Below are 23856 nucleotides of genomic sequence, written 5' to 3'. Positions count from 1 at the left end.
GTCTTCCAGGAACCTTAGGAATTGTCAGGCGTTTCCGGGTAGCCATCCCACCAGGTGGGCATCCCCACTTGCACACCCCCACTGACAGATCTCATTTCTCTCCAGGCACCCCAACTCTGCCTGGAAAAGAAAAAGCCTCTCTACATTAAACTGACTTCCAGGAGCAACTACACTACACACACGCGCGCGCGCGCGCGCACACACACACACACACACACACACACACACACACCCCTCCCCATTGGTCCCAGCCCTGCCCTGATGCTGGACCTGCACACCTGTACCTATTGCCTGGGTCTCCAGGTGCTGGTAGTACCGAGAGGAGGTCCTAAGGGAGTTTTTGTGCTTTGAGGAAGCTCCCCTGTCCAGAATACAAACCCGTTTATTCCTTTATTCAGCCAGTGTTGATTGAGCACCAGAGGCTGAGATGGTGGCCAGCCCAGACGTGGCTGAGAGATCCGCAGTAAATTGGCAGTTAGGATTCAGTGTGATGAGCAGCAGCATAGAGCAGGCGCCCCTCTCTTGTGTGTGGGTAGTGCAAAGAAAGCATCCCTTTTACCTGACACCGGAAAGGAGTTAGCCGGAGAGCAGGACACTGCAGGTGGACAGAACTGCAGAGTTCCTGGCCATTTGCCCTGCCTGGGGAGCTACAAGTATGTCAGTCTGGTGGGAGTATAGTGTGAGGTAGAGTGTAGAGAGAGATGGGGCTAAAGGGGTGACAGCGACCAGAGAAAAGGTCTTGAATGCCACGATTATGAGCTTAGACTTTATCCTAAAGGCAGAGGGGAGCCATTGGAGGCTTTTAAACAGGGCTGGAAAAATCTCCATTAGATTTTCTGGTGGGAGGTCACATTGGTGATCTTGAGCAGAGCAGTTTCTGGGAAGTAGGGGCAGATACCAGAATCCTAAGAGTATTGTGTTTCTCTTGTCAGACGGGGACTCCCCAGGGAGTACTGTGCTGCTCCTATCAAATTGGGCGTTTCCCATGGCATTGTTTCCGACAAAGTTGTGTGACCTTTCCCCAGGTACCCCCCCAAACAGACTAGGTCTCCCCCAAGGGGTCTTTCTTGGGTCTCCTCCATCAGATTGGGGAATCCCCAAAGATACTGAATCATTCCCATCAGGTTAAGTGAGCTCCCCAAAGGGTCCCGTGTCCCTCTTGTTGAATGGGCTCCTCTGAGGGTTCTTTGTCTCCCTCATTGGTCTGGAGCACTGGCTCCCAGGCTGTGCTCACCAGAGCTTGGGCTGGAGATGGGATGACCAGATTGCCACTTGTGCAGGGGACAGCCCCTACAGGAGAGCTTCGTGCGCCTGGTGGAGGCCTGTGGGGACCTGCAGCAGAGCACAGATAGCTGGCTCCGTCGACTAGAAGGCTGCTGCTGGCTGGCACATGTGAAAGAGGCACTGAGCACCGCCTGCCTAGCAGCCCAGGGCATGGAGAGGTAAGGCCCCACCCTACGAGGCAGAGAACAGGGCGGACGGGCAGGGCTCTCAACTCCTGGGCACACAACCACGTCTCAGTAAGCACATACAGTCTAGAAATGGGCCCATTCGATTCCTGGCCCGGCCACCCCAGGCAGGGAGGGACTGGCCAGTTAATAAGTCCTGGCCCACAGGGAAGGGGCCTGCATCTTGGTGCATGGGGCTGAAGGCACAGATAGCACCCTGCTTGTGACTTCGCTGGCCCAGCTCATCCTGGACCCCTTGAGCCGGACCATGGCTGGATTCCAGGAACTGGTGGAGCGGGAGTGGATCCAGGTAAGTGGCCACTCAGCCCCAGCCCAGCCCCTCTATCCAGAAACCCTGTTTCCTTGTGCCCATGGCTCTACCCCTTTCCCAGGCTGGCCACCCCTTCCAGCTGCGCTGTGCCCACTCGGCCTTCTCCCATGCCCGTCCCAAGCACGAGGCACCCACCTTTCTCCTCTTCCTGGACTGTGTGTGGCAGCTGGGCCGCCAGTTCCCGCTGTCACTGGAGTTTGGGGAGGGGCTGCTGTTGGCCCTGTTTGAGCACGCGTATGCCTCCCCTTTTGGCACCTTCCTCTGCAACAGCGAAAAGGAGAGGTGAGCTAAGGGGGTGTCAAGGTGAGTCAGGGGCCAGGCACAGGATGGGGTCAGACACCTGCTGTGTCAGCACCTATGTCCCTGGAAGGCATCTTTGCCTTTCGAATGAGTTTCTCTTTGGGGAAAACTCTGGAGTGTTGTCTCCTCCCCTGCCTCCAAACCCCACGCTTTCCCCTAATTTCTGCAAACCCAGATTTGAATGGGTCCAAGGCCAATCCTACAGACCTACCTACTCTGTCCAGAACCAAGGGCACGTGCACCCCTAGCTTAAAAACAAGGACCGATGGGGAGAGTTGCTGCAAAATAAATCATTTCTGGGGCTCCCTACCACTTGCAGGGTTGATTCTAGTGAAGCAATGGTGTAGAGGTTGAAAACGGAGTCAAATTGTTTGGGCTTAACTTCCAGCTCCACCACTCACCTGTTGGGGCATCCTAGGAAACCTGTCTCAGTTTCTATCCATCTGTAGCAAGGAGAGGATTCTAACGGCAGCCACAGTCTCTGCGGAGCAGGGCTGTGTGCAGATCAGTGGAGTTAAGGCATAGGGAGTGCTTAGCACAGTGCCTGGCACACAAGCAGTGGTTGTTCTTACCATTTGGTTGGCTCGTTCCATGTGCTCCCAAGCCCCCCCAGAGCCATCTCTCATTGGTCTGAGATGAGACTGTTCTCTTTAGTTGCCTGGGTCCCCATCCCCCATGTTGTTTTCGCTGACTCCACTACTGGGTCATCCAGGTTAGAAATGGTTATCTCCCTCTCCCCTGTCTTTCATATACAGCCTTTCTCCTAAAACTTTCTTACTTGGTCATTTCCTGTCAAAGACCCCTCCTGCTAACCCCAATCCAGACTCTCCTTCCCACGTGGGCTATTGGGACAGCCGTCTCACTGCTGTAGTTCCCGTCACCAGCTTAAAAAAACTCGCCAACTTTCACTTGGGCCTGTCCCCACTTTCTTGCGCTCGGCCCCAGTCTCCCCTCCTGAGTATTTCCACGCTTTTGCGCACCTGGTGAACTTCCGCAGCCAGACCCAGCCCAAGTGGCACATTCTCATGAGCCTCCCTGATACTTCCAGGCAGAACTAAGTGGAACCCCTGAACAACTAGGACTTTGTTTTGTTCTACTTTATTCTAGTGCCCAGTACATGTATCTGACTGGCAAGAACATGTGCAGGAAAAAGGAGAGGTTATCACTGCCCCAGAATGGCTGGCACCCTACGAACCCGGGTCCCCAACCCAGAATCCCAGAAGGCATAGCTTGAGTCTGGAAACTCACTTCCTACAGATGCCTTTGTGAAGTGAGGACTCGAACACACTCCTTGTGGTCTGGGCTCAACCAGCCAAAAGAGCAACGGAAACTCCGGAACCCGCTCTACGCCCCCAATCCCTTGGCCATCTGGCCCTCCGTGGAGCTCCAGAGCTTGCGACTCTGGCAAGGTGACCCCCTACCCCAACTTCTTCCCTGGGGAGCTAGCTAACCCCTCTGCTCAGCTTCCTTATCTGTCCTCCTCCTCCTCAGGCCTATTTCTGCGCTGGATCCGCCCACCTGAACCTTCAGAGGTAGCATGGGAGAAGGTGTGGCAAATAGTGACAGATAAGGAGAAGACCAAGCTCTCTCAGCCAACAGTTTCAGCCTCTGAGCCCCAACTTTAAGGGCTGGCTCCTTGGATAGTGGCTGAGACGTTCCTGAGACCTCTCCAGGTCCCTCAGTACCTTTGGGCCTTGGATGACGGTGCCTGCAACCCAGCCTAGCCCTTAATACCGAAGCTCCAGGTTTGAAGTGTCCGTAGTGTGGGGGAGAAGGTCCAAATAATAAAGATATCTATGACTGGTATCAGCTCCCTGGGTGTCACTGAGAAGGGAAAATGATGTTAACAGTTCCCATAAAACTTCTCGCCAGAAACCATTTATTTCCAAACTAATTTATTTCTCAGAGTCCAAAACTTTCTGTGAGTCCAGGCCCAGAAACTTCCCCGGTCTTGATGGAGATCCAAGCTTCTTAAGCCTCAAACTCAAACTCAAAGTACTGTGGGTCAAAATAGTGGATGCGGACATAACCATCTTCACCACCGCTGCTGTAGCTGGAGAAAGAAGAGCCAGGGACCGGTCAGGTGCCCCCTCTGGGGCAGGGAGACAGGCCTGTCGGGCAGGGCATGGTAAAGGGATAGAGGCCAGTCCCGGGCTAAGCTCAGCTCCCTGCACGGAGCCCTACCTCTTGCCATCGGGATGGAAGGCAACACTGTTGATGGGTCCGAAGTGACCCTTGACTCTTCCAAACTCCTCTTCAAAGGCCAAGTGGAAGAACCTGGAGGAGGGTGGTGGGAAGGGACAATTCACTCTCCATCTCCTTCCGAGACACGTTGGACGTACCACTCCCCAAATGCAAAGTAGAGAGTGGGGAATGTGAACAAAATAAGACGGGGGGGGGGGGGCAGACTGGATAGCTAACTTCCTTACTGCGTGCTGTGCAGCAAGTGTTAACTTGTTAACTCATGCATTTGATCTGTACAACTGTATGAGGTAAGTGTATTATCGCTGTCCCCGTTATACGATCGCTAATTGGGCACAGAGAAATACAAGGATGTGTCCAGGGCTTCACAGTGGGTCCAAGGTCATGCTGTAACTGCTGTATCACACACCTGTCCCAGGAAGGCCACAAATCTAGCTGCACCTCCTAGCAGCCAAAGAAATAAGGGAAGTCTCGGGTATATGGTTTGTGTCCATCATGAAAAACACTCCATGGGGTTTTGACTTGGAAGAGCCCCCCCCCCCCCCCCTTTACCTGGCCTCAAACTTGCCAATCCTGGTGGAGGTGGTGGTTACATCCATGGCTTCCTGACCACCACCCAGCACCACCTGAAGGGAAGAAGAAAAGCTAGACAGGCCCAAAGGGCAGGCAAGTCCATTTTCTGTTTCTTATCCCCAGCTCATAAGCTTTTAATATCTCCCACATCAGACTGGAAGGATGCTAAGGGCAGGGCCCAACAGATACTTTAGCCACCTCCTGCCCTATCCCCTGGCGCTGCCCAATCATTGAATCATTGCTCTGGGAATCTCCTCTCTAGCTGACATGATTTCCTCCAGAATTCAGATCTCCATTGACACCCAGATGCTGGAAGCAGTCCGAGGCTTCAGCAGAAGCCTGAGTGCGCTTCCCTTACATGGTCATAGTTGGGAGAGAGGGCAGCTGAGTTGACTGGACGTTCTGTCCGGAAGGTCTTCTGGTGTTCAAGAGTTGTGGAGTCAAAGAGCTGGAGAAGACAGGGGAAAGCAATCTGTAAAAGGAGTCTTCTTCGGGGAAGTCAGGCAAGTTGAAAGCCTTGCAGGATGGTGGGAGGAGCCCCCCGCCAGGCCCCTTGCCCAGGCTCACCTTGGCTGTGTTGTCCTTGGAGGCAGTGACAAACATGGTCATATCCCTGGATAACTGGATGTCATTGATCTGTCGGGAGTGCTCCTTAACATTCACCAGTACTTCTCCAGACTGGGGAAGGCAGAAGCGGAAGAGTGAGGTTCTGGGTGGCCTGACCTCCACAGGCCCCACTGCTCAGCAGGGCTTCTATACTGCCCCCTGTCCCGGCCGGGGGAAGGGAGGTCTGGGTTGGGATGGCCTAAGTATTCCCTGAACTAACATTTACCCCCTCCAAAGCCCACATCCAAACGTGGCCCACGTATACATTTCATCAACACTGGTAGTCCATCTACGAAAATACATGCTTATGGTGACATACCTACGGACCTATTAATTAATCAGCACATTACAAGGGCAGAGCACTTTTCACTTACTCCTTTCAACAGTCACTGAATTGTGAACAGTCACAATTTGCCAAGCATTGTACTATATACTCAACACCTGTTTTCTTTCCTTTCTTTTCTTTTGTTTTGAGAGAGCACACAGGGGAGGGGCAGAGAAAGAATCCCAAGCAGGCTCTGTCAGGACAGAGCCTGACGCGGGGCTTGAACTCATGAATCAAGAGATCGTGACCTGAGTGGAAATGAACAGTTGGGTGTTCAACCGACTGAGCCACCCAGGCGCCCCTAAGGGACATTTTCAAAGGAAGAAAGTAAGGCTCAGAGCGATGGTGTGACCCGCTGGAGATCGTGCAACCTGTAAGGGGCAGAGTGCCTGAGCTCACCCCTCCCCAGCCAGGGGTGGAGTCACAGTCCACAAGCACTGCTGTGTGTCCAGCTTTTTTTAGATCTTCTCCAAGGGCCATTTCACCTCCTGATTTCCCTTCCCACTCAGCAACCGGCTAGCCTGTACAGTACAAAGAGCAGAATTTGAGAGTCTGCCCTCAAAAGCACCTTTCTGTGCCTCACCTTCTCTATCTAGAAAACAAGATTACTAAAAGCCCACCACCGAGGTTCACTATAGGGAGACTGGGACTGTGTCTTGTTTGACTTCGCTGTGACATGAACCTGGTCTACATTGTGCAGACACTGGTGAGATGATTAAAAGGTCTTTTGAGCACTGAGCCTCACACACACTAGACCCTCAGAGAATTTTCCTTTCCTCTCCTGAATTATTTTTGTTGTTGTTTTTAAGTAAGCTTTATGACCATTGTGGGGCTTGAACTCACGACCCCAAGATCAAGAATTGCATGCTCTATGGACTGAGTCAGCCAGGTGCCCCTTTCCTGAATTATTATTAGTTTTTAACCTTTTAAAAAAAATGTTTATTTTTGAGAGAGAGAGAGAGAGAAGACAAGTGGAGGGGCGAGGGGGGGAGGACAGAGGATCTGAAGCGGGCTCTGTGCTGACAGCAGCAAGCCCGATGTGAGATCATGACCTGAACTGAAGTCGGATGCTCAACCGACTGAGCCATGCAGGCGCCCCATTCCTGAATTATTTTTACCTATTCTGTGGGAAGGATGTATTTTTGTCTCCTCCATCAATGTGGACACATGGTAGGGACATATCTAGCTCCTGTATTTCGGGGAATAAGCACACCAGCTTTACAGTCAGGCCTATCTGAAGGCACAGATCAGTTCCACTCTTTGCTGGCATCAAGCATGATTCACGCCTTTGACTTTGGTTTCCATTCCCTTTCTGCAGGTAGGTCTGGGGGCTAGTGGACTACAGCCAATGTTTGCTGAGTGACGAACCTTTAAGGTAGTGCCCTCCAGCATTGCCCAGGCACCCAAACAAGAAATCAAGACAGCCTGGGCTTGGCCCTGTCCTCATCCCCCATCTCATCAGTCACCCCTACATCTCTTGACTCTCAGGTGCTCCACACCTCCAGAGCTATTGCCTCACTCAGGTCCATTCTCTGAACTATGCCTGCAAAAGCCTCTAAAGAGAAAATCTGATCAGCAATAACCATTTGAAGATTCCCCGCTACCAAAAGGAAAATCACAGTTCCTTTACCTCCTGACACTCGAAAAATCTAGTCGCTATCCACTTTCTCCAATACCGTGTCCCAATGACACCAGACTCTCTTCTGACCAGTCCCCCTACTCCCTTAACTCTGTGCTTTTGTGTGCACTGTTCCTTTCACCTGTGGAACTGCCTTCTCTTCTTGCTTGAAGCTCTATTTATTCTTCATGGCTTAATGTACGTGCCACCTTCTCTGTGACGGAGGGCACTTTCTGTGCTTGGCTCAAGACCTCTGTGGTGGCACAACTCACAACCTGACTCATGTGCTAGCTGTTTGCCAGTCCGTCTCCCTGGGGACAGGGCCCATGTCTGATTCATGTATTTGTCCTAAGAGCCCAGCATGGCACTCAGTAGTGGCAGGAAAATGCTTACTTGTGATCATTATTAACCTATCCAGAGTACTCTGTGACAAGTTTTTCAAATGCATGATGTCCTTTGATCCTTGCAATGTTTTACAGATAAACAGGTTCAGTGAAGTAACTTGCCTAAATTCACAGCTAAAAAGTGGTGTTCTTCACTGCTGTGCCATCCTGCCTTTTGAAGGGAATCGTTCTGGTGGACTTGGGCCCCACCCACCTCCTCACCTTGGCACTATACTGGTTGAGCTCTCCGCCCTCGTGGCCCGCGATGATGCACTCCCCCAGGGGTCCCCAAACGGCACTGGTGATCTTGGAGTCGTTGCAAGGGATCTTCATGTAGGGCTCGTTGTTGTCTGTGTGCAGTAGAAGAGGTCAGGCCCTGGGCTCTGGAGCTACGCCCTGTACCCCAGCCCCGGTCCTCACCCCCCGAGCTCTGCCTCACCGATCTGGCTTGGATCCCGCAGGTCAAAGAAGCTCACAAAGCACTGATAGCCCATCTGCTTGTCCGTGGAGAACATGATGATGTTGCCCCCAAAGTCAAAGCCACACGTCCGGACAGCTGAATTGGTCTTGAGTAGGGCCAGCTGCTTCCCTAGAGACAGGCAGAAATCTGGGCTACCCCTTGTCCAACGCCATTGAGAAGAGGACACTCTCTACATCTACCTATCTTCCTGTTCACTGCTTCTCCTGGTCTAGTGACCCCCAACCCACCGCCACCTTGGTGGCTACGCTTTGGCTCAAGATTTTTAACTTCCTCTCTGTCTCTCCTCAGACATCCTGCCGCTGTGGCACTGCTCTCATAGCGGAGGGCAAATATATCTGTCTTCTCAGAATTTCTCTGCGTGTCTCCAGTACCCAGCATAGAGCTGGCACAGAACTGGGTGCCGAGTAAATATTTATTCAATGGAGCAAGTTCATAGGCTCCCATGTCTTCGGTCTGTTCTTCCAATGCTCCCCACCGCCACCGGAGTTTGTTAAAACCAAACATGCTCTGCCCCGCTGAGGGACAGCACGCCAAGTCTGACGGAACAAAGCCAAGCTCCTGAGTTTGTCATTCATGGCCTATTCTGACCCTTGCCGGCCTCATCTTCTCTCCTATTTTGTCTCCTAAGAAGCAGAAACTCCCCACAGATCAGATGACTTGGACAGGACACTTGCCATGCTTTCGTTCCAGTCTGTGCCAAAGTGATGACCTCTTTCTCATCCTTTAAACCCCAGCTCACATGACATTTTTCTTGGGAAACCTTCCCGGGTTGCTTCCATCCCCAATCCAGACATCAGCTGCCCCCCTCTGGCCTTCCACAGTGCTTTGTGCTTTCTCCAACCTGGCTTATGTCTCACCACAGTGCCTCCTTTTATTTTATTTTTTTAAGTTTATTTATTTTCAGAGAGAGTGTGGGAGGGGCCGAGGGGGTGGGGGACAGAGGATCCAAAGCGGGCTCTATGCTGACAGCAGAAAGCCTGACGCGGGGCTCGTACTCACAAACCGTAAGATCATGACCTGAGCCGAAGTCAGCCCCTCAACCGACTGAGCCACCCAGGTGCCCTGTGTAGCACCCCTTTTCTTGTCTGTTATCCTTTCCTTGTCTGCTTCCTGTTCCTCAGAACAGGAGCCATGTCTGGATTACTACTTCCCCAAAACGTATTCACCTAAACAGGTATACTGTAGGTTCTTGCTGTTTGAGGAAAAAGTAAACGATCCAGGCTTACCTGTTTCACAGTCCCAGAGACGACAGCTATTGTCAGCTGAGCCGGTGAGGACATGTTTGGTGTCCCCTGAAGACGGTGTTAAGAAATAGAGCCCAGTTCCCTGAGCCCCTGTCCTCCTGGAACACCAACTGAATCACCTCCCCACTCAGCCCCCGCCAGCCTTCCTTCCTCTCTTACCTCGGAGCATTCTACCCTCCTCATCTAGAACTGCAACTTGTCCTGACTGTTCCCCCAAACCAGGGTACGGACTGGGGATTAGGAGGTAGATATCGTTCCCTAGACCCACAATATCATCCCAAACTCTCAACTCCAAGTTGGCGGCCTCTCCGTTGCTGGCAGACCCTGGGAGCACAGACTCAGAGCAAAGACAAGGATACAGTCGGCATCCACACACCACACAGCTCCAGTATGGCCCATGTAAGTGCCCAGCCTCTCACCGTTCACAGAGTACCATACATTGACGATCTGGAGGAGTTAATGACAGCGACACGTGGTAAACATCCCAAGCAGAGCAATGGCCTTCTATTTAGAGGTTCCCCAGGAACCCTCCACAGCCTCTACTGAGGCCACGTTTTACCCTCTCCTGCTCATTTCTTGGGAAACAGCAAGTTGCTGGTAAAAAGAACAACTCCTAGATTCTTCCCCTTCCTGCAGGTAAGTGGCAGGGGCACCAGGAGGCTTGCAAAAACATCTCCAAGCCACTGTCCCAGTCCTCCCCCAAACTCTCAAATACAGTGCTTCTCTCCTCTGAGCTTCTTTTCCTATCTGTAAAATGGCCACAACAATAATGCCTTCTTCAAAGGGTAGCTGTGAAGCTTCAATAAAATGGTGTCTAAGGGATTTAAAATATAAATGACTAACAATTCTTCACTCATACACACCGGGTACTTACTGTGCTAAGCTCCTTACTTGAATCTCATTTAACCCTGAAGGCAACCCCACGAGGGAGGTACTATTTGTACCCATAATGTATAAAAAAGGAAATGAAGTTTAGAAAGATTAAATGACAGGCTCAAAGTCACACTGCTATTGGACGTGGGAGTCGCGATTCAAATCAGGTCTGTAGGCTTCCCAACTCCCACTTTGAGCCACTAGAGTTAACGTCTTGCATAGGGAGGTGCCTCAAAGGGCAGTGCTGTGAGAGGCTGTTTGCACTCAGTGAAAGGCGGGATGGGGCCCAGAAGGACCGACTGAAATGAGCCCAGGGACACCTCCATAAATCCTCTGTTGTCCCTCACAGTCCAAGGATCAGCTGTCCTTTTCTAGAGACGGTGTGTTCCCCTACCTGGAAGAATAGTTTTGTTCTTTCTCAGAATGGTCTCTTCCCAGTCCCCCAGTCCCCCTCATCTCCGTCCCCCTTCCACAATGGTCTGTGGCTTTTTTCCTCCTGGCTACTCCTTCCTTCTACCAACAACTGCGTTTTCCCGGTAAAATGCTCTCTCCCGGGATGGTCTCTCCCTACTTCTCAGAATGGGGCGCTCTTTGGTTCTCCTCTCGGGCAAAACTGGCTTGTCCACCCACCGCCCAGTGAGAGTGAACTCGCCCCCTCTCGGCCCCTGCTGCAAGGTCCCGCCGGCCCGCCCTCTGCCGACGCTCACAGGGTCCTTGGCCACCGTGAAGAGGAGGTCTCCCTCGCGGTTGTACTTAATCTGCGTAATGGACCGCTCATGGCCCTGCAGCAGGATCGGCTTCTGTGAAGACAAGACGGGAGTGTCACCGCCAAATATCGGCCCCTGCTCCAGCTCCAGACCCCCAAAGAGCCCCCATGCTAACACCCCAGCTCAGGGGAACTCACCATCCCTGCGTTGACGAAAGGAAAGCAGCAACGTGAGTGGGACCGGAAGGGGCTTAGCGCCACTTCCGGATTGTGGGTCTCCGCCCCTTCGCTCCCGGAAGTGGCCGGGAGCGGCGTTGCCATGGCGGCATCTCTAGGTGGGTAGGCGGCCCAGCCCCTCTAGGGGCTTCCCGAGCCTTGCCCCGAGTTCATTTCCTGCTCCACCTTCACCACTTAACCTCGACCCCTGTCCTAGCCCCAGCCCCAAACTTTGGGCTCCTGGATCCATCTCCTCGGCCTCCAGGGCCCTGCCCTATTCGCCAGTCTCACCCGGGGCGTTGGAGAGCGAAGGAGAGATGTGGCAGCGGCTGGCTGAGGAGGGGAGGCCAGAGGAGGGCTGGGCCCCGCGGGCGGCAGTTTGGTGGGGGTGAGGGTCACTCGCGTCTCCATCCAGGGCAGGTGCTGGCTCTGGTGCTGGTGGCTGCCCTGTGGGGTGGCACACAGCCGCTGCTGAAGCGGGCCTCCTCCCGCCTGCAGCAAGTTCATGAGCGGACCTGGGCCCGGCAGTTGCTGCAGGAGATGAAGACCCTCTTCTTGAACACTGAGGTACGTCTGTGAATGGCCCCTTTCTCGCGCATAGCTGCTAAAAATGTGGTCTCTGGAGTCAAACAAATCTGAGTCAGAGTCTGCTCCCCACCAGCTCACTCGCTGGAAGCTCTTAGATGAGACACCTGTCCTGCTTGAGCCTCAGTTTCATCATCAGTAAAATGGGAAAGAATGGTAACCATCTTCTAGGTAGTTGTGAGGCTTCAGTGAGGTGAGGCACATAAAGCACTTAACTAGTACACAATTGGTGTTCAATCTATGGCTGCTGTTACTAATGTTTTATTATGGTGATCCCTCCAACAGACCTTTCCAAGGGAGGACTTGGGGCTTAAATTGACCCTGGGGTGGGAAGATCTAGAGAACTACCCCTGACCTCAGTGCTGCCCGTCTAGGCTAGTGGGAAAGACAAGACAGACACAACCACCTCTCTGGGCTAAGGGCTATGAAAGAGGTACAGATTAGGTGCCTCCTGAGTTCACAGGAGGGAGGTTGGAGCTAGGAGCCTGGGGGAATGCTTTCTGGAGGGAGTGACATTGGCACTCAGGGACTTGCAGGAGGGGGAAGATGGGAGTAGCAGGGCTGTGGGAGGGGCATTCAAGGCAAAGGCATGGAGTTCAGTCAGTAACTTCCTGTCTGCCCTGAAGGGTCCTTTTCATAAGGCTAAACACTCTCTGGGCCCTTATAGCTACCCCTCCTTCTGAGGAAAGGCATAGCTAGAAGCTCAAAGAAGGCAATGCTGCTCAGTCAAGCATCACACTGACTGCAGATTTCTTCTGTTTCCAGTACTTGATGCCCTTTTTCCTCAACCAGTGTGGCTCCCTTCTCTACTACCTCACCTTGGCATCAACAGGTGGGTTTCTGACTTAGAACTGCCATGCTCAGTGGTGGAAGCCACTCAGAAGAGTCACTTGGGGAGGGTGCCTGAAACACCTTTTTTCCATGAGTGAGGGAGAGCCCACTATCTCCAGTTCCCTCTCTGCACCCTCTTCCCTGAGCAGTTGGGGCACAGTGGGCTGATGATGAGTATGCTGCCAGGCATTTGGGTTGATCTGAAGCCCGGCAGTCTTGCGCAGCAGCAGAGGAAGAGGCAAGGTTCATTTTGTTGTGCTGATGGCTGGCGCTGACACTCTTGTTTCCACTGTGTGCTACCTGTCTGACCCTGTGTAAGTCTCTTAATTGAGCGTTGGTTTCATAGGATGGTCTTCTTGCCATTGAGAGAATTAAATTCAGTGTATGAGAAGCATCTAGCAGAGTACCTGGTGCACACTGTAGGAGCTCAATAAATATAAATTTCCTTTCCCCCACGGATTGATGACTGTCCTCTACTGCATCAGATACTGTGCTGGTTTTACACATTTTATAGCCATACCTCAGAGATACTGCAGGTTTGGTTCCAGACTACCGCAATAAAACATATATTGCAGAACAAGGCAAATGAATTTTTTCGTTTCCCAGTGCATATAAAAGTTATGTTTAGGGGCATCTGCTGGCTCAGTATGTGGAACATGCAACTATTGATCTCAGGGTTGTGAGTTTGCGTGGAGAGTTTACTCAAGGATAAGATTTAAGTGGGAATGCAAGCTGGTGCAGCCACTCTGGAAAACAGTATGGAGGTTCCTCAAAAAACTAAAAATAGAACTACTCTATGACCCAGCAATTGCACTACTAGGTATTTATCCACGGGATACAGGTGTGCTGTTTCAAAGGGACACACGCACCCCCGTGTTTATAGCAGCACTATCGACAATAGCCAAAGTATGGAAAGAGCCCAAATGTCCATTGATGGATGAATGGATAAAGAAGATGTGGTATATATATACGATGGAGTATTACTCGGCAATCAAAAAGGATGAAATCTTGCCATTTGCGACTACGTGGATGGAACTGGAGGGTATTATGCTAAGTGAAATTAGTCAGTCAGAGAAAGACAAAAATCATATGACTTCACTCATATGAGGACTTTAGGAGACAAAACAGATGAACATAAGGGAAGGGAAACAAAAATAATATAAAAACAGGGAGGGGGAGAAAACATAAGAGACTCTTAAATATGGAGAACAAACAGAGGGTTACTGGAGGGGTTGTGGGAGGGGGGATGGGCTAAATGGGTAAGGGGCACTAAAGAATCTACTCCTGAAATCATTGTTGCACTATATGCTAACTAATTTGGGTGTAAAATTTAAAAGATAATAAAGTTAAAAAAGAGTAAGATTTAAAATAAAAATTAAAAAACAAAAAGTTATGTTTATACTATTCTGTAGCCTATTACGTGTGCAATAAAATCATGTCTACTACAACAACGCACATATTTTAATTAAAAAATACTTGGGGCGCCTGGGTGGCTCAGTCGGTTGAGAGACTGACTTTGGCTCGGATCGTGGGTTTGAGCCCCGTGTCAGGCTCTGTGCTGCTTGGAGCCTGCAGCCTGCTTCAGATTCTGTGTCTCTCCCTCTCTCTCTCCCCCTCCCCCACTTGTGTGCATGTGCTCTCTCTCTCTTACAAATAAGTAAAAAAAAAAGAAAAACATTTTTTTTTAATCTTAAAAAAATACTTTATTGCTGGGGCACCTGGGTGGCTCAGTTGGTTAAGTTCAGTTGGTCCGACTTTGGCTCAGGTCATGGTCTCACAGTTCGTGAGTTTCAGCCCTACACAGGACTTCATGCTGACAGCGGTGAGCCTGCTTGGGATTCTCTCTCTTTCCCTCTCTCTCTGCCTCTCCCTCCCACTCTCTCTCAAAATAAATAAATTTAAATAAATAAATAAACATTAAAAATACTTTATTGCTTGAAATGGTAACCATCATCTGAACTTTCAGCAAGTCATAATCCCTGATCACAGATCAGCATGACATGTATAATAATAAGGAACAGTTTGAAATACTGCAAGAATTACCAAAATGTGACACAGACATACAAAGTGAGTAAATGCCGTTGGAAAAATGACAACGATAGACTTGCTCGATGCAGGGTTTCCACAAACCTTCAATTTGTTAAAAACACAGTATCTGCAAAGTGCCATCAAGAGAAGTACAATGAAATGACGCTGGATTTCTATTGGATTGTGATCATGATGCTATGAAGCAGACACGATATCCGTGTAGGAGGTGAAGTTACAAAACTTGGGGCAATTTATTTCCCTTCTCTGAAGTCAAGCATGTTAGTGCAGAAGGATTTGAAGCTAGGTATTACTCCAAGGTTATGTTCTTGAACTTAACTATGAGAAGTCCCCCCTGCTGTGGTTTCGTCTCCCGTGGAATCTCACCCAGGCCCCAGAGAGCTCTGGAGAACCCCTCAGAGGCCACAGAAGGGTGAGGAGGCAGGCTGACCTCAAGACCTACCACTTCAGCGTCAACTAGAGGCTACATTTATCCCTTTTACATGTGGGGCTTCTCATAAGACATCTTTTTTTTTTTTTAATTTATTTTCAGAGAGACAGAGACAGTATGAGTAGGGGAGGGGCAATGAGAGAGGAAGAAAGAGAGAGAATCCCAAGCAGGCTCTGCACTGCCAGCACAGAGCCTGATGTGGGGCTTGAACCCACAAACTGTGACATCATGACCTGAGCCGAAATCAAGTCAGATGCTTAACTGACTGAACCACCCAGGCGCCCTGAGACGTCATTTTTAAAAAAGGTTTATTTATTTATTTTGAGAGAGAGCGAGTGGGGAGGGGCAGAGAGAGAGGGAGAGAGAGAATCCCAAGCAGACTCCGCACTGCCAGCACAGAGCCCGATGCAAGGCTCAATCTCACGAACTGTGAGACCATGACCTGAGCCGAAATCAAGAGTCAGATGTCTAAACTGACTGAGCCACCCAGGCGCCCCATAAAACATCATTTAACAGGAAGTTTGAGCACCTGGGTGGCTTAGTCGGTAGAGCATGTGACTCTTGATCTCGGGATCGTGAGTTCAAGCTCCCTGTTGGGTGTGGAGATTACTTAAATAAAACTTAAACCCCAAAAGTTTGAAAAGCAAATAAAAGCAAGTTTGAAAGCCTCTGGCACTCCCTGCTGCCCAAGAAAGCCAGCTGACTGCAGTTAGCCCCTTACCAAGTTTTGAGCAGGTGGCAACGTTAGGGTCCTGTTATCTCCTCTCCTGCTCTACATCCATCTTTTAGCATCTGTCTATTCTAGTAATCAACAACAGTGGTCACTTTATCAAAGATGTATATCTTCAGCCAGGAGCTAGACACATCATCCCGTCTTATCTTACAGCAGTGCTGTGGTACGGAGGCGGAGGCGTTGTCACCTTGCTATCACTGTTGTAGACTGCAGAGGTCAAGGGCCTAACCAAGGCGGCACAGGGAGACCTAGGTCAGCCTCACTCCAGTGCCCTTGCTCTTCCATAGCCCCATGCTGCTTCCCCTCCCCATCTACTGTTGCACACCAGTTGATAGTCCTCGCATTCCATGGAAGGTGTGTGAGCCCCAGGAAGCAGCTCTGAGTAGGTAGTTGGGTCAGTTTCTTGGGTGGGGAATGCCATCCATGGTGGGGACTCTCGGGATGAGAAACAGGACAGTTCCTCCTCATCCTGAAGCAGGTGAGGCCGGGAATGCTGGGAAGGAATGAGCTGACTCAGGAGCCAACGTGAGCAGTTGGCCTGGCAGTTATTAGTCTTGTCATCATAAGTAGCTCAGTTTCTGATTTAAACTTTTTTTTTGTATGCTTGTGCAATAAGCACACTTAACATGAGGTCTATTTTCTTAAAGTGTTTTTGTTGTTGTTGTTGTTGTTGTTGTTTTAAGTAAGCATTATGGGGCGCCTGGGTGGCGCAGTCGGTTAAGCGTCCGACTTCAGCTCAGGTCACGATCTCGCGGTCCGTGAGTTCGAGCCCTGCGTCGGGCTCTGGGCTGATGGCTCAGAGCCTGGAGCCTGTTTCCGATTCTGTGTCTCCCTCTCTCTCTGCCCCTCCCCCGTTCATGCTCTGTCTCTCTCTGTCTCAAAAATAAATAAACGTTAAAAAAAAAATAAAGTAAGCATTATGCTCAACGTGGGGCTTGAACTCACGACCCTGAGATCTAGAGTCACACGCTGTACCGACTGAGCCAGCCAGGTGCCCCCATCTTCTTAAATAGCTTAAAATACAACTTTTTAAGAAGATGGGGGCACTTGGGTGGCACAGTTGGTTAGGCCTCTGACTCGATCTCAGCACAGGTCATGATCTCACAGTTTGTGATTTCAAGCCCCTGCATCTAGCTCTGCACTGGCAGTGCGGAGCCTACTTGGGATCCTCTCTGCCCCTCCCCTGCTCGCTCTCTCTCTCTCAAAAAATAAATGAACTAAACTAAATAGATAAATAAATAACATTCTCAGTCGGCCTCAATTTACGTGTCCCCTCTGAGCTTTTGTTTTCTTTATGCAAAATGACAACGCTCTTCTTGCAGTGTTGTAAGATATGTCTGTAAGATACAAAGCACCCAGCACACAATTTGCACTTACTAAGTGATGACTGTGTTTTTGCACTCATCCTCCTGCATCCTTTGGGCTTTGTGGCCTGTCCAGATACCCTTGGGATCTCAGAAACTCTGAGTACAAAGACCTTATCCTTATCGGCCAACCAGGTGGTCGCCGACCACTATATAGTTCAGGTCTTCATGCTGGAATTGAGGGAGCACCAAATTTAGAGTCAGGAAACCTGGCTGGAATCTTGAGCTTTGCTCTGATTTCATCTGGAAAGAGATACTTTTTTTTTCTTTTCTTTTCTTTTTTTTTTTTTAAACAGGCTGTCTTGATAAACTGTGTTTTGTGCGTAGAAAGGCATTTTTTGGCATCTCAGAGATTTTTTTTTCATTCTGATCACTCAGATCTGACCCTAGCTGTACCCATCAGCAACTCTCTGGCCATCATCTTCACACTGATTGTTGGGAAGGTCCTTGGAGAAGATATTGGTGGAAAAGGTAAGTTAGACTGCTTGCAAGTGCAGGAAGCCGCTACATGGGCCTTGCCACCCCTGGTTAGTCCTTTCCAGAGCCATCTCCCAAGGGCAGGGGAGGAGAGGATCTTTCCCCATCCCACCCCTTTCTTCTGCAGCTCTTCCTTAGAGCCATCAGAGTTTCCTTCCCCTGGGCGTTCTGGGGACAGACCCCATCTGACCTGGGCGCTCAGCCCTGCACCAGCTCCTCCTAGCGTGGCTGGGCTCAGCCCCTCGATTTCTGCCCATTCTCCCAGGAGCATTCACAGGCATGGTGCTCACCATGGCAGGAATTACACTCTGCGTCACAAGCTCCGTGAGCAAGACCCAGGGGCAACTGTCTGCCCGTTGAGTGGGCCGATGCCACCCTGCAGCGCTTCTGTCTCCAGGAAGCCCCTGAGCTGTGAGGTGCAGCCTCACGTGAGGTGCAGCAGATGGACCTAGCACTTCCCCGCCTGAGCCTCAGCGTCCTCCTCTCTTAGGGGGCTAAGAGCTACCTCGTGGTGGATTGCACAAGAGAACTGGAGCAAAAGGGTTTTGTAACTTCCGAGATCTGTTCGACTGCTAGGATTTAGCACAAGAGACTTCACGCTCCTCCAGCGACACTTCTGCCCCAGCAGCCCTCTTCGTGCTTTCATGTCAGGCCCCCAGCCCAGCCACTGTCACTATGGCCTGATCTGGACTGTCACAGCAGCAGGGTCCACGGACTGCATGGAGACAGCCAGCTGTAGTCTGAGCCAGAAATGCAAACAGAAGGCCTCCAGAGCTGTCAGGGGCCCCTGCTGCCTGAGGGGCATCTGAGGGGATGAATGGCAGGTGTAGAGGAGATGAGCGATCTGGTAGCATCGCCTGTCGCACCCATGAGATGGGTGGAAATCCTCACCAGCCTGCCCCTCTCAGACAGCCAGCCTCCTGTGGGCCCCTGCACCACCTCACTCCAGCCATGTGGTACGGTACCTGGCGAGCAGTAGCCTCAAATAAATCTGCACTAAACAGACGGAGGATAGTAAGTATTCTTTTATTGTGACAGACCTGCTCTCAAGTTTGTAGTCTCTCTTGGCTACAAAGGTTGGTTGGCTCCTCTTCTCTCTGGCCAGATAATCCCTTAAGGACATGGCCTCCATGGCTAGGGCTGCTCTATTCAAAGGAAAGTAAGACTAGGATGTGGGTTTAGGAGCAGAAGAGTGGGGCAGGGCTGAGGGGGCTACAGGGTATCCTGTGAGCCCAGGCGGGGCGCTGGGTCCCCTGGAACAGGCTACTGGAGGCAAGGATAAATGGTGGCTGCAGAGTGGACGCCCCAGTTCCCGGCTGGAGCTGCCGGTGCCCAAGATGGCAGAGACAGGGCTGAGGCTGAGATCGCTGCCCCAGTCCCAGGCTGCTTTTCCAGGCACAGGGCCTCGTCCACCATCTGCGCTGCCCTCTGGAGGAGGCAGAAGGCCGTACATAATGGAGCATTAGCATCCCTTGTCTCCCGCCCTCAGCTGAAGTTTCCGACCCCAGGAAAGGAAGAGACTAGAAATTTGGATCTGCTTTTCATTTAACAAGGTAGGAGGTTGGGCTTGGAGAGTTCGATCTGCTTACGGCGCCAAGGGGGAACTGCCCCTGGGACCCAGGGCTGCGATTCCAGCTCAGAACTCCTGAACCAACATACTGCTTCCAGCCCTGGCACACCTGATCCAAGGGTTCCTCTGCACAGGTGTCTTCATCATCTGGCACTTCCTGGGCCCCCGCTGTCTCCTTCCTTGGGTGGGGAGCCTCATATACTCCTTTGACTCCTGATGAGGGACGCAGTGCGGGCTGATGCCCAGGCTGAGGAGCCATCATTCCCTTGACCTCTCCCAGCCCCTCCCCCTGCCCTCCCCTGAGCCTTGCTCCACGTTCCCTACTACCTCAGAGGATGGCAGCATAGCTCCCAGGCAGGCCTTTGGCCTCCATCCCTTTCAAACCCCCCGCTGAAGTTTCAGTGCTTTGAGTTTCCCTGTGCCTCTTTCTGTATTGCCAGGTCCCTGCGCAGAGGCCAGGGACCGCATGTGCACATGGGGGAGCAGGGAAGATTTGTGCTGAGGTCAGGGCCGGCCCTGTACCCAGGCATTCTGCCCCCATAGACCTCTCCCATGACAGCAGGGACCATCCTGGAGCCCTGTCAGAGGGTGGGTGAGAGGGTCCCAGGGTCCCCTCACCTGATGGAAATGAGAGAGTGGGGAGCCTGCTTCTTGGCTGAATGGCCTGCTGGCGTCTGGCATGAAAAGCAGGTGGCTCAATTTGGCTTGGCTCCTTTGTAGAGGGCTGGGTTGCCTGTGCCCCGTGGCCATGGGCCTGTAGAGGGAAGACTGGGCTTGGGCTGTGGATGCTGGCTCTTCTTGCCTTCTCTCCTGCCAGGCCACGCTTGAATGCCCTTGGTGTCTGCGGGAGCTTGGGAGAGATGCCATCCATCTTCATAGCCTGCATGCTCCCTCCTGGCTCCCTCTTCCCATCAGGCTGCCTTATCCAGGGACAGAACAGCTGGTGCCTGGCACTCAAGAAGCCCAGTGAAGCCAGGCTGTGCCCCCGAGCCCCCCAGTGCTCACTGGCTCATCTTTTGGGAGGGCTCAGGTCTGGGATCAGCTGAGGAGCGGATAAGCTCCTTTGGATCTTGCTATGTCAGATATGCCAGTTTTTTCTCCCAGCATCCAACCTGGCAGAAAGGCTTTAGGACCAGCAACTCAGTCTAAAGATCTTCGAGGAGCCTGGTTGAGCTGTCTCTTAGACCAGGTTCTGGTCTGGCCCCTGCCACTCAATAATTGTGTCATCCTGCACAAATTAGTTCACTCCTTTGAACTTCAGTGTCTCCACTAGAAAATGGGAACGATAACCTCTGTTTCACAAGGTGACTGAGAGGACGCAGGGACACGTGGTGAGAGCCTGAGCTGGAGGAGAGGTCAGCCAGTCACCCCTCATCTTTCCTGCCTCCCGTGGCCTCCCCCATCACCTACCCGCTGCTTGTGAGGCCTAGACTTTGGGTCTGGAGGGTGCCTGCAACAAAAAAAAAGAAAAAGTTTATAGTAGGCAGAGAAAGGCATGGAATCAGGGTGGCTTCCGCTGCTCTACCCTGCTACCCACCGCCTCACACATACATACCAGCAGCCCCTGGGCAGTGAGGGGCTAGGCACCAGCAGCTCCAGATAGGGGAGGGCCTTGAACTCATCCTTTCCCACAGCCACATAGTAATGGCCATTCACCAGAGCCTCTCTTGCTGACAGTGGGAGCCCTTCCAGGGTGCAGAGTCTGGGAGAGAGAGGTAGGTGGGTAAGGGCCAGTAGACAAGATCCCTGTTCATATTTAGCAGACTGTGACGGGTTGGGTACAACTATTCCAAGGTACCCTTTGGCCACTTGCCCTCTGGACATCTGGGCCAGTCTCCTAGGCTCTGCCGGGCTCCAAGGGCTCAGCATAGAAGGAAGTGCCATTTGGGGAAACATGTTTTCTTTTGCCTTGTTGTCCTTAAGGACAGCCGAAAACTGTAGGGAGGGAGATGCCTTCCAGGGACTTTTGGGTCTCCTCAGTCCCCATACTCACTTGCACACAGCTCCGGTCTGTAGTTTGGCCTTCTCAGTCAGGAGCTTCAACACTGTTTTCCAGTCCTCGCTGGCCGCCTGGGACAGCTTCAGGCTAAATGGGGGACTTAACAGGTCCCCATTCCTGAACACACTGGGACAAAGAGCAGCCTGGTAAGGAGAAGGGTCCCTAGCACTCCCCACGTATGAGAGGAAGAAGGGTAGCACAGGGCCAGAAAATGGTCTAAGAACATTGGTCCATTTTCACCCATCAGGCATGTTGGGACTTTTTATATCCCCATCAGAGACCAGGGGCTTCTGGAACAATCCCACCCACCTCTTGGTCTTACTGAAACAAAATCTGTGCTCCTGCTCCCCGACACCAGCACTCACTGGATATAGCAGGGGGAACCTGCTGGTGGTCGTGGTCCACAGGTCCCATCACATGGGCAGTGAGTCTCAGGAGGATCCTGAAACCCAAGTCAGGCCCTCAGATCAGAAGACAGTTGAGGCCTTTGGTTAGGGGTGGGTTCGTCTGAGGTGGGTAGGGTGGTTGAAGGAGGGGACAAGGAGGGATGGGACTGGTCACACCTTTCACCAAAGGGAGCTTCTCCCTCCCTGAAGTCACATTCCAACCATCCCCTTGCCCTCGTGTGTTTTACAGCTTCCTTTTTCCTTTGGGGACCACAACCTGGAGGTAAAGGGAGAGGCTGGGAAAGGAGCAAGGGATAGCATCTTGAAATCCTGCACCCCAGGAAGGGTAGCAGCTGGCTCCAGAGAGGGTGTGGAGAGTGCCCCGCCTCCCAGCAGCAGATCCTGCTACTTCCAGGGCCCCTGACTTCCCAGACTGAACTGGGAACAATCCCAAGAGCAGGGAGAAGACAGAGGGCTAGAAGCCAGCACCCACCCACCCACCCCCACTCACTGGTAGTCTGCTGCTCTTTCCACCTGGAGCCTTCCGTCCAGGGGGTAAATAGCTGAAAAGACAGATGGGTCACAGGTCATCTCGGGAGCCTGGGACCTCAACACCCTGCTAGCTGCCAGAGTGAGGGTCTGGGGCTCAGCTTAGCAGGTATCCATTCCCACTGGGCCAGTCTCAAGACACCTCAGTCCAGAAACATCCTGACCTTTGAGCCTGCCTTAGGGCCCTGCATCAGGCTGACCACCCAGACCGGGGTCTCAGACACAAACCCTTAAGATTAAAGGTCAAGAGAAACTAGTTCATTAAGCATCTTACTGTAGCTCAGAAGTTTTCTCATTCATGAGGTTTTATCTCATTTTCTAGAAGACTGAAAGCTAAGTACTCACCTAAAGTAACACAGAAGTAACAGGTGACAGGGCCCAGGTTCTAAGTCTGAATGACTTCCCACCCCTTGCTCCTTATGCTACCATCAACAGCTCAGTAGCACCTGGAAGCTCAGATGCTCAAATTATTTTCCCATCTTGGAAGGCATGGCCCCACCCTGCAAAGGGGGTGGCCCCAGCCCAGTGGGGAGCATAGGAGACCTAATCACAGCAAGGAGGAAGTGCTAGATGGATTTAAGTGTTTGGTGGTGATGGTGGTAGAATCCAATCAAGAGCCTTTGGAAAAAGGGGCTCAACCTGCTGGAGAATGTTCTGGTCCTGACGGTGGTGGGCATGAACATCAGACTTCACCCAGAGCCATGACTCCACTATTTGTTGGGTACTCTTAGGCAGGTTTCCTTGATTGTCTTCTAAAGAACAGGGATAAGACCACCTCCTGCGTAGGGCTGCCATATTCCAGAGGAGAACACGTAAAGTGCCTGCACGTACATAGTACTGAACACGTGCTACTGCGCTTGCAATTACCTCCCTCCCAAGGCCCTAAGCAGCCCCAGCCCACTCACTGCAGCTTGCGGAATCTTTCAAAGCCAGCAGCCACATACTGCCCTCCGTTCTGCAGGTCCGCCAGGTCCGTGACAGGGTGGCCATGACAAGGCGTATAGAGGGCCCGCACAGCCACTGGGGCCTGCACAGCCGATGTCACCTCACAGAGGAAGGTCTCCAGGGTGGGAAAGCGGCGTTGACTCACCACCAGCTGGCAGCCTGGGGAGAAGGGGTCCCCATTCCGGTATACCACTACCCTCTTGGCTGCTGGATTACCACCACTGGCCATAGTGTCTTCGGCAAGAGACGCGGAGGTGTTGCCCGGCAACTAGGCAGGCTGGGAGCAGTGCCAATCAGAGGCGGAGTCCTGCACCCTCGCCCAGGAAGGTGGGGAGAGACTCCGCAGGAGCATCTGTCTGTGTTCAGGGTCTCATCCAGCCACACAGAGTAGGGTGGATCTGATCACTATACTGGAAGGGAAGACCCTGGGGCTCAGTGAGGGAGGCAGTGGTGGAGATTGCACTGAAACACAGATGTTCCGATACTGGATAGAGGGAGGAATTCTCTGAAGCTCTCTGCCACCCTGCAGCCCAAGGGCTGAGCTCAAAGGTGGATCAGCTTTGGGGACTGTTCCTAAGGATGGCCAGTCTGCCCCTGGACTGTGGTTCCCAGCCAGCCCTGGGGAAGATGCCCCA

At 51.9% G+C, this 23856-nt stretch overlaps 4 protein-coding genes across 6 annotated transcripts in view; 2 read left to right on the top strand and 2 right to left on the bottom strand.

Moving 5' to 3' along the window:
• Nucleotides 1–3890, top strand: part of LOC121025308 (myotubularin-related protein 9-like) — a 5969-nt gene extending 2079 nt beyond the window's left edge. Inside the window, exons 6-10 of one of the 2 annotated variants that reach the window (XM_040467855.1) lie at nucleotides 1281–1442; nucleotides 1617–1758; nucleotides 1841–2061; nucleotides 3337–3488; nucleotides 3571–3890. In XM_040467855.1, coding sequence (XP_040323789.1) covers nucleotides 1281–1442; nucleotides 1617–1758; nucleotides 1841–2061; nucleotides 3337–3488; nucleotides 3571–3704 — 811 coding nt within the window. In that variant the 3' untranslated portion in view covers nucleotides 3705–3890. Of the gene's footprint in view, nucleotides 1–1280; nucleotides 1443–1616; nucleotides 1759–1840; nucleotides 2062–3336; nucleotides 3489–3542 lie in introns of both variants that reach the window. The other variant, XM_040467861.1, reaches the window with a different exon arrangement.
• Nucleotides 3891–3960: 70 nt separating this feature from the next.
• EIF3I (eukaryotic translation initiation factor 3 subunit I) lies at nucleotides 3961–11426 on the bottom strand. Its single transcript, XM_040467881.1, has 11 exons — nucleotides 11289–11426; nucleotides 11092–11184; nucleotides 9871–9958; nucleotides 9494–9559; nucleotides 8226–8375; nucleotides 8009–8136; nucleotides 5422–5532; nucleotides 5213–5302; nucleotides 4834–4907; nucleotides 4264–4356; nucleotides 3961–4132 (listed from the first exon to the last, which is right to left on the bottom strand). The coding sequence occupies exons 1-11, from the start codon at nucleotides 11409–11411 to the stop codon at nucleotides 4051–4053; spliced, it is 1098 nt and encodes a 365-aa protein (XP_040323815.1). The 5' UTR covers nucleotides 11412–11426; the 3' UTR covers nucleotides 3961–4050.
• On the top strand, nucleotides 11373–18778 carry TMEM234 (transmembrane protein 234). The gene is made up of 5 exons (XM_040467922.1): nucleotides 11373–11425; nucleotides 11722–11873; nucleotides 12657–12723; nucleotides 17674–17766; nucleotides 18038–18778. The coding sequence occupies exons 1-5, from the start codon at nucleotides 11410–11412 to the stop codon at nucleotides 18130–18132; spliced, it is 423 nt and encodes a 140-aa protein (XP_040323856.1). The 5' UTR covers nucleotides 11373–11409; the 3' UTR covers nucleotides 18133–18778.
• Nucleotide 18779: 1 nt separating this feature from the next.
• DCDC2B (doublecortin domain containing 2B) lies at nucleotides 18780–23757 on the bottom strand. Of its 2 annotated transcripts, XM_040467897.1 has the most exons (9): nucleotides 23182–23757; nucleotides 22239–22290; nucleotides 21707–21783; nucleotides 21336–21467; nucleotides 20898–21044; nucleotides 20753–20792; nucleotides 19961–20096; nucleotides 19452–19555; nucleotides 18780–19200 (listed from the first exon to the last, which is right to left on the bottom strand). In XM_040467897.1, exons 1-9 carry the CDS (start codon nucleotides 23448–23450, stop codon nucleotides 19036–19038), a joined length of 1122 nt encoding a protein of 373 aa, XP_040323831.1. In that variant the 5' UTR covers nucleotides 23451–23757; the 3' UTR covers nucleotides 18780–19035. The 2 variants fall into 2 exon arrangements, with proteins under 2 accessions (XP_040323831.1, XP_040323825.1); XM_040467891.1 differs by lacking the exons at nucleotides 18780–19200; nucleotides 21707–21783; nucleotides 22239–22290; nucleotides 23182–23757 and having other exon boundaries at nucleotides 19447–20192; nucleotides 20898–21336.
• Nucleotides 23758–23856: the final 99 nt, after the last annotated feature.

Source organism: Herpailurus yagouaroundi, unplaced genomic scaffold (genome assembly GCF_014898765.1).
Source record: "Herpailurus yagouaroundi ecotype Mexico unplaced genomic scaffold, PumYag 77, whole genome shotgun sequence".
NCBI lineage: Eukaryota > Metazoa > Chordata > Mammalia > Carnivora > Felidae > Herpailurus > Herpailurus yagouaroundi.
The sequence above is the reverse complement of the archived record's forward strand: the minus strand, read 5'-3'. Positions and strand labels throughout refer to the sequence as shown.

Bases quoted from the DNA above. Each gene is read 5' to 3' on its own strand.
- TMEM234 (XM_040467922.1), top strand. The intron at 11,874-12,656 runs GTACGTCTGTGA...TTCTGTTTCCAG, and splicing joins CCCTCTTCTTGAACACTGAG to TACTTGATGCCCTTTTTCCT. The intron at 17,767-18,037 runs GTAAGTTAGACT...CCATTCTCCCAG, and splicing joins AGAAGATATTGGTGGAAAAG to GAGCATTCACAGGCATGGTG.
- DCDC2B (XM_040467897.1), bottom strand. From the start codon at position 23,450: ATGGCCAGTGGTGGTAATCCAGCAGCCAAGAGGGTAGTGGTATACCGG. The intron at 21,468-21,706 runs GTGAGTGCTGGT...TCTTTGTCCCAG, and splicing joins GGTTCCCCCTGCTATATCCA to TGTGTTCAGGAATGGGGACC. The intron at 20,793-20,897 runs GTATGTATGTGT...TTTTTGTTGCAG, and splicing joins TCACTGCCCAGGGGCTGCTG to GCACCCTCCAGACCCAAAGT.
- EIF3I (XM_040467881.1), bottom strand. From the start codon at position 11,411: ATGGCAACGCCGCTCCCGGCCACTTCCGGGAGCGAAGGGGCGGAGACC. The intron at 9,560-9,870 runs GTATCCTTGTCT...CACCGTCTTCAG, and splicing joins GTGGTGTGTGGATGCCGACT to GGGACACCAAACATGTCCTC. The intron at 4,357-4,833 runs GTAAAGGGGGGG...ACCCTCCTCCAG, and splicing joins ATTGGCAAGTTTGAGGCCAG to GTTCTTCCACTTGGCCTTTG.